Source organism: Pollachius pollachius (genome assembly GCF_949987615.1).
Source record: "Pollachius pollachius genome assembly, chromosome: 1".
In the NCBI taxonomy this organism is placed as follows: Eukaryota; Metazoa; Chordata; class Actinopteri; order Gadiformes; family Gadidae; genus Pollachius; species Pollachius pollachius.
Genome location: NC_136934.1, coordinates 47,135,753 through 47,150,752, shown reverse-complemented (window position 1 = coordinate 47,150,752; position 15,000 = coordinate 47,135,753). Strand labels below are relative to the sequence as shown.

General features: G+C 43.4%; 1 protein-coding gene across 3 annotated transcripts in view; it reads right to left on the bottom strand.

The window, feature by feature from the left end:
- The window catches only part of LOC307082994 (RNA-binding motif, single-stranded-interacting protein 3-like), a 126,090-nt gene that overhangs the window by 21,315 nt on the left and 89,775 nt on the right, over positions 1-15,000 (bottom strand). For all 3 annotated transcript variants that reach the window (XM_079746763.1, XM_079746765.1, XM_079746764.1), the window contains exons 7-8: positions 4,363-4,469; positions 984-1,027 (exon numbers count right to left, since the gene is read on the bottom strand). In XM_079746763.1, coding sequence (XP_079602889.1) covers positions 984-1,027; positions 4,363-4,469 — 151 coding nt within the window. The remainder of the gene's footprint in view (positions 1-983; positions 1,028-4,362; positions 4,470-15,000) is intronic.

Sequence of the window (15,000 nt, the reverse complement as noted above, 5' to 3'; positions counted from 1 at the left end):
GTATGTATGTATGTATGTATGTGTGTGTGTGTGTGTGTGTGTGTGTGTGTGTGTGTGTGTGTGTGTGTGTGTGTGTGTGTGTGTGTGTGTGTGTGTGTGTGTGTGTGTGTGTGTGTGTGTGTGTGTGTGTGTGTGTGTGTGTGTGTGTGTGTGTGTGTGTGTGTGTGTGTGTGTGTGTGTGTGTGTGAGGGTGGGGCCCTCCTCCTCTGAAAGTGCCCCCCTCCACCCCCACCTCGGTGCGTCTGCCAGCTCGCGTTTCCTCCGTCGAGCCAACCAGAGCCCCGGCTGGCAGGCCACGCTCCCAGCATAGGAACAGCAGCGCGAGAGGCAGCCGCTGCTGCTGACGAAAGACTTACAGAGGAGCTGCAACAGCCGCCTGCCCAAGTTAAATCTATCTGGACCCAACCTCTGCCACTGACACATTTTGCATGTTTTTCGCATACCTGCATGAATAAACGGCCCGTTGATGCCAGTTTTTTTCTTTTTTGGTAGGGGGGGAAATATGAAAAAATGAAGTGTTTCACTGCATCTGGATTGTGTGTGTGTGTGTGTGTGCATGCAAGTGTGAGTGTGAGTGTGCACACAAATATGTCGTCTGGGTGACTCCTGACTCCAGGTTTGTCCTTTTAGTAGACTTTACATAGAGGGTTGTGCCAAAGCTGCTTATTATAAAAGCAGCAAAGTTAATGAGGCCGCCGTAGGATACAGGAGTACTGTGTGTGTTTAAAGTCCAAGAGGAAAGAAGGAGAGAAAGATGGAGGAAGGACAGAAGGGGGTGTGGCAGGGAGGAAGGGATGGAGAGAGGGAAGGATGAAGGAAGTGAGGGATGGAGGGAGGGAGGGATGGAAGGAAAGCTGGAGGGAGGGATTGAGGGATGGAAGGAGGTAGGGAAGGAGGAAGGGAGGTAGGGAAGTAGAAAGGGAGGGATCGAGGGAGTGAGGGAGGGAGAGAGGGAGGGGGGAGGGAGGAGACTTTTCTCTTACCCGTTCTGCATGGCAGTTGGATCGTACGTCAAGGCCATGCCAGTCTGGAGAGGCACGGGGAAAGAGCAAAAGGGAGAAAAAAATGAATTGACAATGCATTCACGAACGATGAACTTTAAAATCCGCCCTATATTAATTAGCAATGCAAAATAAGCTTACACGATCGGTTATTTAGGGAACATTAATTGCCTTTGCTAGTGTGCATGAGTTGTGGTTAGTGTTTAAATCACTACAGGCTTCACTGGTCAGGACCTGCAATCTTCACAAATGATCCTTAAAGAGAGGTACAGAGAGAATGTCTATTTGTGTGTTTGTGTGTTTGTTTATGTGTGTGTGTGTGTGTGTGTGTGTGTGTGTGTGTGTGTGTGTGTGTGTGTGTGTGTGTGTGTGTGTGTGTGTATTGTTGGTATCTTTGATGCATTGCTAATCATAAAGGCTGCTACGCTAATGCTAGTGAAAAACACCCTCAGGACTCTTGCTAGCAATGGAATAAATAAGCCAGTGTGTGCATTCCGGATACATTCCTGTATCCTACAGCCATCTTTATAAGAGAACAGGCAGGAGAAAAGTTGTCATTAAATGCATCTATTTTTCTTCAGGGGAACACTTTCTATTCCACTTCTTATTTTCCTTTGCCCTTTTCTTTTTCTTGTCCTTTCTTTTTTTTCCGCCTCTGTCTCTAATTTTTGTTTATTTCACTGGAATGCATAAAGCACTCTACTTTATAAAGACTGTCTCCAAGTCCACTCTTTATATAATTATCTTCCTTCCTTTGTTTGTTAACCAGACGGCTTTACTCTCTACGCTATTCACAGCTCTTTACAGTAACCTGCCTTCACGTTCCTCCATTGTCCGAAAGTTCTGTCGAGTTAAAATCGTTCCCAGACGATACGAAATCGAGTCTGATTGCTCATTTCAAAAGACGTCAATTCAAATGCGACTTTTTGACTGCTTTATACTACGAAATCATCAGAAAAGCCTCAGGCATTAAAAGAGGGTCACAGATCCTTTGTCTCCTGATCCCGATCAAGAGAGTTCTCTCGTGATGAAGCCGGTAGACCCAGGCGATAGAGACACATGAGAAGACGGGTGGCATGGAGGTCATCCACACTCGGCTCTGCACTACTTCCCTTATTCCAGGCTCACCGCTCTGCAGCCCTCACACATCATCTGGGACCGGTCCACTAAGTGTTCGCTAAGCGATGAGGTGTCAAATCTTGACATTTTTATTCATTCCCTCAATATGTTAAGTTTTTGTTCTTTTGTTAACATTTATTTTCGTTTTCTGTCTGCGGACCAAATGGAATTAAAGATAAGGCCTCATGTGGCTTGAAGGGGGGTGGATGGGCGATTATTCTAGACACTGAAGACATTTCGTGGTTAATATTATACAGAAATAATTATCTAGGTGGCTGCAGCGGAGGTAAAAAGGCAAAGTTGTAGACATTTTTCGCATAGAATAATAAGCCTTTTTGTTGTTGCACAGAACAATTTGCCTCATCAACGCTGTGTACGAAACGCCTTTCCTGGGCGCAGCTTAATTACATCAACGGCAACATAGTGTATCTATATGTGTTAACTATTGTACCACCTGGGCCAGCCCCTGTGTGTCTATGCTTGTGTGTGCAACATATATGTTTGTGTGAGGGCGAGAGAGAGAGAGACAAAGAGACAGAGAGAGAGAGGGAGAGAGAGAGAGAGAGAGAGAGAGAGAAATGGAGAAAGAGAGAGACAGAGAGACACAGAGAGAGAGAGACACAGAGTAGGTGAGTATGTGTGTAAATGTATGTTTCATGTTTCCCACAGTTACAAATGTCTGCCTATGTGACTGAGCAGATTACTGAGGTAATTAATGCATGTGTACCGTGTCACTACATTTTACATCTGCGCATGAATGGGCAAGTAGTTGGTAAATGTGTCCTTTATTTGGAAGCTAGCATGAACATGTTTCATTCTGTGAGATCGCAGATGTGTGTGTTTTCGTGTGTGTGTTTGTAGGATACATGTTCATGTCCGTTCCGTGTCTGAATGTGTGTGTATGTGTGCTGGCGTGTGTGTTTGAAGTGTGTCTGTGTTGATGTGTGTGACTGACTATTTCAGAATGGAACATGCCTGTTTGTGTTTATGTGTGCGTGCGTGTGCGTGCGTGCGTGTGTGGCCATCCCATGGCCAGACTCATTTAGTGAGAGATTAGGTCCGGCTGACTGGGTAAGAGAGGATGGGTGGGAGATGGGGGGGGGGGGGGGGGGACGAGACGCCTCACAGCACCCCCATGGCCAGATGTCTCAATCAGCCACCCTGAAGACCTGGCCCCCATATGCATGTAGAGCCCCCCCCCCCCCCCCCCATCCCTCCCACTCTAGCTACTCAACCACAAGGCCACAAAGGGCTTGTTTCTGGCCCAAGACAAAAGACAAAAACAGAGTTAAATAACGGCTCATTTCACAGACGCGGCTGACAAGGTGATTGATTCTTTTGAACTTGTTGCTATTTGCTTTTGTCTCGTAACTTAATCTTACATAACCTTGGTGGGTTTCTGCTTTGTTTCTGTTCGTTCGCCGCCATAATGGAGAGCCCTTGGAGGCCGTAGGCGTGATTACAGGCTGGTTTGAATACGATTCAAGTGACAGATCAGGAGCAAGAATAAGTAAACCACAGGTCAGGTGATTTTTGTCTGTGTGTCACGACTGCATTGGCGTCTGTCTGGCTTGTGGTCAGCTGTAGTTAGCAAATGGATCAAAATGTACTCCTCTTTATAGTGTACTCCGGATGATGATAAACAGAATTGATTTATCGTCCAAAAGACAATCCATCAGTTCATTTTCACACAGAGATCATATTGTGTTGCAATCTCTTAATCTATGTTTGATTAAAAGAACACATTTAATCAACTGTATTACACAACCGGAATTGTTGGGAGTGAAGTGAAATCTAAAATGAACATGAAAGCAGCTGATACCATAACATTTGTATAGAAGAGTAGACATTTCAAGACTATAATAAGACTAGAGCAGAACCACAAAATATCATTCATTATGTGAAATGGGGTATTGTTGAATATTATACTTTCTATCAAGCAAACACATACATTTTGTAAGATATTGTCATTCTATAGTCATAAAGAGTATCAATGACAGAGACAACCACACAGACAGAAGGACAGCCAAACAGATAGACAGACCAACCAAACGGACATGACAAATAGACAGAAAGCCAAACAGACAGACAGACAGACAGACAGACAGACAGACAGACAGACAGACAGACAGACAGACAGACAGACAGACAGACAGAGAGCCTCTAAAAGGAACTGCTGCCAAGGCAGAACTTAGTCGGGGAGGGATATTCCCTGGACCCCCTTTGTGTATTAAAAGCTCACCTCTCCTTCCCGGGCCCATGATCGGCCATTCTGAGGGTACTTGATCTGGGTCTGCCTCTTCTTCTGGCCTCCATCAGCAAACTTGCAGAGCAATGGCTCCGCCGGGGCTGTAGGAGACATTCATATAGAGAGAACGGAGAGAGATGAGTTCTATGGATGTTGATTACCTGCATGGTGTTCGCCGTTTTTTGTATTTTAGGCATCAATTATCTCGGCTTCTTGGCTTTCAGCACATTTGGAATATCGTTCCTTCTGCTCGTGTCAATAAAGCGAATATGCGATGTAACGGAATGCATGTTATTGAAAGTACGCAAGGAAATACGATAAATAAGAAAGACATTACTGGGAAAATACAAGATAGAGATAAGTGAAAGGCTAGGAAGCAGAAAGAAAGAAGCGAGAGAAAAGTGTAAATAAATGCGCTCTACTACAGCAGAACTTCAACCCGAGGCAAACCATTGTTCGGGTTCCAACTCATATTTACACGGCGCAGTGTTAAGCAAGCACAAGCGCTTTCGCCTGGCCACAAAGAGAGCGCACCTGAGTGAACTAAAATAAACGTTGACCTTCAACCCTGATCGCGTTTCATCTTTTTCCTAACAGCACCACAACACCGCGGTTATCAGCCACCATCTCGCCGGCTGTTTCCACCAGAGAAACACACCCTGAGACGGGGAACAGGCTATTGGCGAGACTTCAAAGTGTTACAGGAAGCAAGGCAGGAAGGTACGGAAAGACCTTCACGCAACTCGAGCACAGCCGACGCCTTCTCTTGCAAAAGAAAACACACTTTTCTTCTGGAGCCAATGGAGAATAGCGTTGAAAAAAATGAATTCTGACTGAGAAAGATGTTGTTTAACAGGATTCGCTAACATGCCGCACAGGAGTTCATCCGACTACCAGTCTCGGCACTGATAGGCTGTTGTTCCCGGTACCCTGAATAATCCCGCCCGGACGGGATTGTTCCGGGCAGGATTCCATTTATTTTATTTTGTGCATTATTACTACAGAGCCTCATAAATGATTACATTGGGCACACACAATTTACCACAAATTGCTTTTGTACTTATAATTCATGACCATGAATGACATTTTTTGAGCCATGACGTTGTGCAAAAAATATACCTCCCGGGTGCCGTATAAAAGCAAAAACAGCTTGCCAATCAATTCATTAATGTTGGATCATGAATTGACTTCACGAAAACCAATTATTTTCTATGGCACATACCTATTGCATGACAATTGCAAACCTAATCATCACAGCACGATATATTGCAGAAGCAAGATGTCTAAATCTTTTTTAAACACAAACAGGGAATGGAATCTAATTCTCCTATTTGCTGAGGCCACTGTTGGACGCGTCCTATTTAAGGCCTTTTGTCCCTTCTGGGCTACCGTAGAAACGGGGCGGTGCTAAACAACGGGCTCTGTGGAAAAGGACCTGCTCCCTCTGTATATATAAAGGGCTCATTCTAAGGTAAAGATAAAACACAACGATTTTTTATTTTCATGGGATTATACACTAAAAAAACGAAAACATACTTTATATGTGACGTAAGAATATTTCTGCCAAGTCCGTTCCTAATTCTCCATACTGCACCTTTAACACAAAGTCTGTGCGTGGTTTTATGTAACTGGGCGATAGTATGTACCAGTAGAAGGTATGTTTGACTTAATCAAACGCGATATGAGTAAATGCAAAATATGTAAATTTACTCCGGAAAGAGGTGACTTTCATTCCTATTAGAATAAGTGAACACACATTTATCAGGATGCTATTACAAACTCCCAACACTGAAATAAACCTTTATTTTTTAGAGGGGGTGGTTGGGCCTCCTGTGGTAGTAACAGCTGAGCATCTGAAACCCTTCCTCTCTGAGTGAACTCTAGAGCCACTTTGACCAGAGGAACAAAGACCTAAGTGATCATAGCAGCTCTGAAACAAGAGCTTTATCGTGACCTTGTGTTCCCTCCTGCTTAATCCAACTGTTTTGTTTCTCTCTCCCTCCATTTTTTTTATACTCTTTACCCTTACTTTACTCTCACTCTTTCTCTCTCTCTCTCTCTCTCTCTCTCTCTCTCTCACAATCAGGACAGGAGTACCCTTTTCTTTCGAAAATTAGAAATAATGTTATCTATTTATATATAGGTCCCACACTGTCTTCCCTATGCATCTATGCAATATAGATATAATACATCATTTAAACGTTTCGACGAGAAAACACAATAAGTGAGATCATTACCATCAGCATGGTTATAAATCATGTTTATGGATTCCTTCAATAATTAAAAGCCACTAAATGTCATTGACATTTACTCTCACGCTATTTGGTGTGTGAGCGATTATTTCTCGTATGCTCTGGCCTTGTTGTTGATTCTCCAGAGTGGTTAGAGAGTATCTTATCATGTATCTTCCCTTGGTGAGAGAGAGAGGGAGAGAGAGAGAGAGAGAGAGAGAGAGGGAGGGGGGAAGAGAGAGCAAGAGAAATAGAGAGAGAGAGCGAGAGAGAGAGAAAAAGGAAGAGAGAGAGAGAGAGAGGGGAGGGAGGAAGAGAGGAAGAGAGAGCGAGCATGGTAGAAAGAGAGAGAGAGAACAATCTACGCCATGAATCTAAACAATACTCGTATAGATGCAGTTGTTCCAGACTTGTGTTTGAACGCAGTACACGTTTATGTTTGCTCAAGACTTCACGCGGCCAAACTTGCAAGACAAGCATTTTGTGTGCAAATGAGGATGAGCATGAGCACACACACAAAAACACTGGGAGAACGAGTCCGTTGCTGCGTGTGCTTAATGGAAGCCCACACGAGGAGAGACAGCCACATCAGAGACTGGCAGCTCGTTGTCAGAACCGATCCCCCATTTCTCAGTCGAGAGTAGACAGGGGGTCGCACTCGCTCGCTTTGGGGAGGGCGAGATAAAAAAGCCATGTCATGCTTGAAATATATTTAGCTTTTCTCTTTATCTTTTCTATTTCTCCCCCCTCTTGTGTCACAATACATGTTGAGTCAGGGCGATGACAAGGCTCAGAGGATATGTTGTTTAGAATCGGGGGCTGTGCTAATCCTGGGAGAGGAAGTACAACAGCAGCCATCTTCAAACTGACAGAGGACACCGAAAATCTTGACAAATCCTATTATGTTGTGAGAAATAACAGGCCATTATGAATAAATAAAACGCAAATCGTGACAAAATCGTATTATGTCGAAACAGAGTGAAAAAATAGCAGCCCATTATGAATAAATGAAATACAAATCTTGACAAAATCGTATTAGGTCGAGACCAAGTAAAAGATAACAAGTTCATTATCCATAAATGAAATATAAATCTCGCCCATATCATATTATTTCAAACCCAGTTAAAAATAACAGTTCATTATGAATAAATTAAAATAAATTATCATTAATTTCCTTTCTGCTAATGCTATCATTGGTCTCAAATGTAGAAATAAGGATGAGCTTGCAGGAAATAACACATCGGAAGCCACCTGCAGGTGGGATCACACACACACACACAGACACACACACACACACACACACACACACACACACACACATGCTCAATGAAGCACACGCTCAATGAAGCACAGCTCAAAGAAAACCAACATCTGCAGTCTGACCTCTAAACACTTCGGAGGTCTACACCTGTGTGCACAAAATGTATAGGCACACTGTAGACATAACTGCACCAACATGTCTGCACAAAGGCCATATGGATTGCACGCTCACATACACACGCTCACACACACACACACACACACACACAAAATAATTTTTAGTTATTTTCAGAATATCCTCAGATATTGTTGGAATGGATATGGGATATCAGTTGGAGATGAGTATGAGCTTCACAAATGAAATCGACAGCACGACTATGGTAGTTACTACTGCCATTATGTTAACTCCTTGGGTGAAACGATGGCAAATGAACTGGGTGGATAAACTGTCGACCAGGAGACACATGGTTTGTATCTTCAAAAATATCCTATTATTTTTGTAACCATTAGCATCTCTGGGGTGCGTAGCTCTACCAAAAGGGAAATGATAAAATAACTCCCATTAAACAACCATTACCTGACGACATGTTTCATTTTATTTGTGCTTGGGTGTTTGTGATGATGGGCGTGTGTGCATGTGTGTGTGTGTGTTTGTCTTTGTGAGTGTGTGTGTATATGTGTGTGTATGCATGTGTTCGTGGGTGGGTGTGTATATGTGTTTGTGTGTGTAAATGGCCGTGAGTGCATGTGTGTGATGGTGTGCATGTGTGTGTGTGTGTGTGTGTGTGTGTGTGTGTGTGCATGTGTCTGTGTGTGCATGTGTGCCATGTTAAACACCTGCTTGAGTTTTCGTGAACTTCCGTTAGACCGAGCTAATTGGACTGAATTTCCTCCAGGAAGTATCATTCCCTTGAAAATCGTGTGGAAAAATTGTGGAATTAAAATGTAACTGTTCTTCCCCTGCAGCTCTGCACCTCTCACGCTCTAACGGGAAATGTGGGAATGACGGAATAATCCAATTGGAAGAAAACTCCGGCCGCCCTTCTATGTGTCCTGGTTAATGTAAGCCTGTAACACTCACATGTGCTCCCAGCTTATGTTTGATTAATGCACAGTTCACACATCAGGCGGCGTGATGCGCCATCACACTTCTCCCAACCCTATGGTTCAAGCCATGACTCCGACGCCAGTAAACTGTGGATCTTAACTTTATCTATCCATTTCTTCCACTTTCTTCCTCAAAAAACATGTCATGTATCATATACTGTGTTCAAATTGGAAGTGGAAGCTCACCATGAGCTCAAATTGGCTTGTATTTATTCCATAAGCAGTAGTTCCCAAACACATTCTCGGAAGACTGTTGAAGGGACGCCACTGCTTCCAATCTCTAAACAACAACTTTGTTGTCATCAACCGGACAGACGCCATTTTTTTCTGGCCGGAGCGGTATCTCATTAGCGGTGTTTATTAAACTAAGGGGAAACCAAACCGTGCAGGTGTCAACCCCGAGCTCTCTCAATGTCCCCGCTCGGTCGGGTACAGCTATTAATAACTACCGTGTGACTGCTGGCCCGAAAGGGTCAGACAGGACAAGAGAAATAAACAGGGACAGGGTACGGGCCGCAGCTCTGGGTTGAATAGTAACCAGTCAATTAGCTGGCCCCGACACAGGGAGGGACCGCCAGCAAAGACACACAGGGTAGCGATGCGAGACAGAGGGGAGAAACACAATGAGACATAGAAATGACAAATGGGAGAGGGAAATGGAGCGTGAGTCCAGAGACTGGGACACACACTTTAAAAGTGAAAAAAATAACGAAATCGGCAATAGGAGAGCAAATGGGGTGTTTGGAAGTCAGTTGTATGTGCCAAATGTGTGTGTGCACAATTATATATGGGTCTCAAAAGACCACTCACACACAACCGGCTCCATTTGTGTTCATGCGTGTGTGTGTTTGAGTATATGTGTGCGTGTGTGTGTGTGTGTGTGTGCGTTTAGGTGTGTGTGTGTGTATTCCTGCGTATTCTTCTGTGATCACCAGAGCAGCAAATAAATAACACATGTCTCTGAGAAACGATGAGAAGTGCAAAGGCAGAATAACAACGCAGCCAAAGACAAAGCAAGGCACCAAGTACAAAGTGCAGCCGTGGTTCGAACACTCGCCTGAAATATAGACGTACTCAAATGAGCCCCGTTTAATGGATCCTAACATTTTTGTGATCAATAAAAATCGATCACCTGCTCCATAAATACTAACCGAGTCCCCGACTTCATAACTCTGAGCCTTCCCTCGGTTTGTGTACAGATGTCCCATGTGGTGCTGTCTGGCTTGACTGGCAGATGATGGTGTCAACGCTGCCAGGTTGGGGGGTAGGATTCATCGCTGGGGAGGAATACATTCTCAGCCATGCTGAGAATGTATGAGCTTATGGTGCTGTTGTACGACTTTGTGGATAAAAGCGCCGTCGACGAAATGGCGTTATTAAATATCATACTGCAACGCACAGGCTTCTACCTTTGGATGTGAAACAATATATATTATTCACCTTGCTGCCTTTGAGTCTTTTGACATTGAAAGATTCGAAGGCTTTAGAGGGTTTCCCCAGCCAACTAACCAATAGCTGCTAGATGAAGATTCAGAATCAATCTCTGCTTGAGAATCAATTTTATGTTGTGTCTTTCTAACTCATCACCATGGAGATGCTGGCATCAAACGGGAAAGCGATGAGTCAATGGTGACTGGAATGCAAATGCTAAACACTTAGGAGACAACTTGAGTGGAAAAGGGAGAAAGAGATGGAGGGAGAGAGAGAGAGAGAGAGAGAGAGAGAGAGAGAGGCACAATTACAGGTCCTTGAAGAGAGTGCCCTCTCTATCTCTCTCTGCCAATCAGAGTATTCAGGGCTGATAGTTTAGGATTGGCCAACAGGCAACTCACTTTCAGAGCTACTTAGGATCATCATGCGGTGATCCTCCATCCTGGGTCTAAACGCTAGCTGAATGGGGAACTCCACATTCAGGTCCCCCAAACCAGCTAGCATTTAGTAGCAGGATTTCCGCCAGGTGAATCAGGCCAATTACCGGGAAAAACATACACTAATAAATAAAGTGAGCATTTATGAAATGATTCCACATATGTTTGGCTATTATTATGGTTGAATTAAAATCAACAAAATAATTGAATACCATCCTCTAAGCTTTCACACAAGTATGATAAGAAACTGACTGAAAGGCCGAGCCACAATACTGATAGATTAACTGACCTCATTTTGAATACGCGCCACCACTCTGTGCAGTGGATCGGAGCTACGACAATAGCATTATTAACGGCTGGCCTCACGCTATGCGTTAGACAAACAACATTTGTCACGGAATCAATTAGGCAAATAAATAAGGTCATTTTCACCACCTTACTTAAATGTAAACAAGGGTAATGAGAGAAGAGGAGAGTCACCTCTGGTCTGGATCACACACACACACGCACACACACAAAGACTTAAACACACACACAAACTCACACACACACACACACACACACACACACACACACAGACTCTCACACACACAGACAGACATATCACACAGACAGTCACACATACAGACACACACACACACACACACACCCACACACACACACACACACACACACAGACTCTCACACACACACAGACAGACATATCACACAGACAGACACACACACACACACACACACAGACGGCAATGCCTACACACAGCGATTACTTCAAACGCAGCGTTAGTGTTTCCACGGTTTAGCCTCAGCAGACGCATAAACGCTGAATTAGAATCTGAATGACAACTTGATGAAAAGTTGAGGCAATTTTAGTCACAAAAGGAAATCAGTCGCGAGACAGAAGGACATATAAGTATGAATAAAATCCATTACATTTGGAAGTCACGAGAAAATAAGTAAATAAAGAAGTTGGAAGTGTACGAGGGGCGAGTTTCTTCACAGCGTTTGTTAATGTCTCCTTGGTAGATTTGTGTCACATTTGGCTCACCTACGGCAGACAAATTACCTGCCTTGTTTTGGCATCCTGCTATGATTTGAAAATGAATCGAATTTTAGATCTCTCAGACGCACAGACACACCCACACCCACTACCACACACACACACACACACACACACACACACACACACACACGCACACACACACACACACACACACACACACACACACACACACACACACACAAACACACCCACACCAACGGCCACACCATTTATTTAAGTCAGTGAAGGTCTACCCTCAATCATATTCAAGCTAAAAGTGCAAATATTTAAACAACGCCACTCTGGACTGATTGCAAGATAAATCAAAGAGACAGAGAGACAGAGAACAGAAAGACAGAGTGATTGAGTGATGTGGTGGAGAGGTGAACCGTTGAAGGCAGAGACGGAGATGCAATTGGGGGAGTCTCGAAAGAGAAAGCAAACACAATGAGGGAGTGAGAGAAAACTGATTCATTGAATAAAGAAAACTAATTCATCTGCGATGAGATGAGATTCTAGGTCATTGGTCCCAAATGGGGCATTCTGGGAATGCATGAAATAAAGTTCATTCAAACGATTGTCCTTGAATGTTCAGGGAACAGTGTCTGACTTCAGGAAAGCGGTCTTATCTAGACCGGTACTTTACGGGGTATGCAACAGCGCAACACATCTATCACACATGAACACACCCCACGATCCGAGTCTTGATATGCTAAAGGCATGATGAAGAGGCCCTTTTTAACGGGGTTGTAGGAAACTAAAACAAGGGCATTTTATAACCTGAGTTCAGATGGACCAACGGTATCTCTGGAGATATCCAGATATCTCGGTACGCTCCGGTGAAACGGCCACACTGGGCTCCAAAGGCTGCCCTCTATTCTGGTGAGATTTCCCAGGTTTGTCTTTCTCTGCTCTAAGTGGGCTGACATCGCGGTTGGAAAGCCACCCAGGGGGGATCTGCTGGATGACATGGATCCTAATGCAGATGTTTGAGGATGGAGGTTGCGATAGAAGTAGGGGGCGGTGGAAGGAGATACGGGAGGTTGATAGCACAGGTTTATACTGCCCATGGCGGTACAAACACAGGTTGTGTGATCGTACCTTCTAATTATTTAGTCACTTAGTTGACGTGCTTGTTTACACACAGGTCAGGAAACACTCACTAAAGGCAGATTATGTTGCGTTCATTGAATTATAATGGAGAGCGCTGCCTTACAATTCAAACAATTATTGTCATTTATTTATTTGATTATTTTCATTATATAATCATTCTGTAATCGACACTGGTCTTGTCAAAATATTTCACAATATTTCACAATAAAAAACACTATTTACTGTTGATTTAATTGCTTTTGAATTAAAACACAAAAAGTCTTCCCCATGAAAAGAAATATGAATAGATTGAAGAAGAAAAAAAGGGCTTACCACCCTGTAGTGCATGCAGTGGTGGAGAATACGCAAATCCATGCCTAGCTCGATATGCATGCACTACGTACTGGATTATTTACTTATTTTGTGGTTGCCTCACAAGCAGTGAACTCATTGCAGCATGAACCAAGGAGCCTAACACACACTTCCTCCTGTTAATTACCTCGCTACAACTGCACCTAGTGGGTCCTGAGTGAAGCTTCAATTAAACTTTAAGCGAGGTCACTTCACGTATATTCCATTGCTTTACAGAACAACACAAATCAAAAGAAACAAAACAACGATTTGGCATACAATTCATGTTGACTCAGTGCTGCTGTTTCTCTGTAAAGCGGTAATGGGGATCGGCAGCCCTCAGGGCTGAACATTTTGTCTATGAAAAATAAAGGTAAACATATGCAATTAAATAAAGTTGAATCAAATCCACCACTCCTAGCCCAGCTAGAAGTTGCCTCGCTGTAGCCATGCACATGCACAAAAATGGCTACTGTAAAGAAAAGTCGATTTGTAATAGTTTTCAGGAATCAATTTAGTTTTGCTTTTTCTTTATGTGAAAGGCAGGCCTGAGTTTGTGGAGGCAATTGTAATGGAAAGGGTGAACCTGGAGTGTCATCACAGCTCAGATACGCTAAACTGAATGAGTCACAAGGACCACTTTGTGTGGCGGAAGTTTCTTGAGGGCTGAATGCTTTTCGGCGTGGCTCGGATGCCCAACAAACCAGCTTCAAACCGTATTCTGACAGATCTGACCCTCGCAAAGGCTTTGTTCACCTCAAGATTGACTGACCCAAAGCTGGAGAACCAGCTCTGAGTAGCGTCTTCCCAAAGACCAGCCTTCGCATTAGAGGCTATACGGTAAAATAGGCTCTTATTATTGAAAGGAAAATTGCAATAATAATTTCATTTATTTATATAGGTCTACCTCTTTTCCAAGTAATCAAAGAAAAAACATTGTAAAAAAAGAATACTCAAACTAGGGATGGGTCATGATTTTCCAATTGTTTGAAAAGTCTTTAAATTAAAAAATATTGTCTGGTCTTAAAACATATACGTTCCCTTGTTTTGACAGGCCGAACAGAATCAACCTAATCTCGCATCTTAATGGCGGTGCTTTGACAGTTCATATATAATTTTCAGTTTGGAAGACATTGGATATTCAACTGATAGTCACGCTCTGCCTCACAGAGACCGGCCTCAGAGAGCCCTCGTGCTCCCAGCAGTGCGTGGCCTACCTGCTGGGAGGACGGAGCTACCGAGCAGAGCCTTCAGGCGGCATCGCTCCTCTACGGAGCCGCCGATATCACCGCATAAAGGGCCAAATACAAAGGACCCTGCCCTAAACAACAGCCTCATTCAAACGCAATTAAGGTCATATATGGATACATCTCGTCGTCAAATGGTTCCCAATGGATGTCAATTAGAAAACAAAATTAACTTAACAGTATGATAAGAGGATGTTATCAATTATAGCTCATTCAGAAAATCTTTAAAGAATGGGCAAATTGTTACTATTTTTGCTTGCCCATCCCTAATTGAAACATTAAAACATTCATGACCCAACGATAAAGTTTTAAATACGCCAATGGCCCTGCAAATGGAAAAAGGTTTTCTCTGTATTCTAATATTATGATCATGTTTTTGGAAAATTTCCAAATAATTTGGATCCCTAGTGATAGGGAAGAAAAGCAAAGACAGGTAG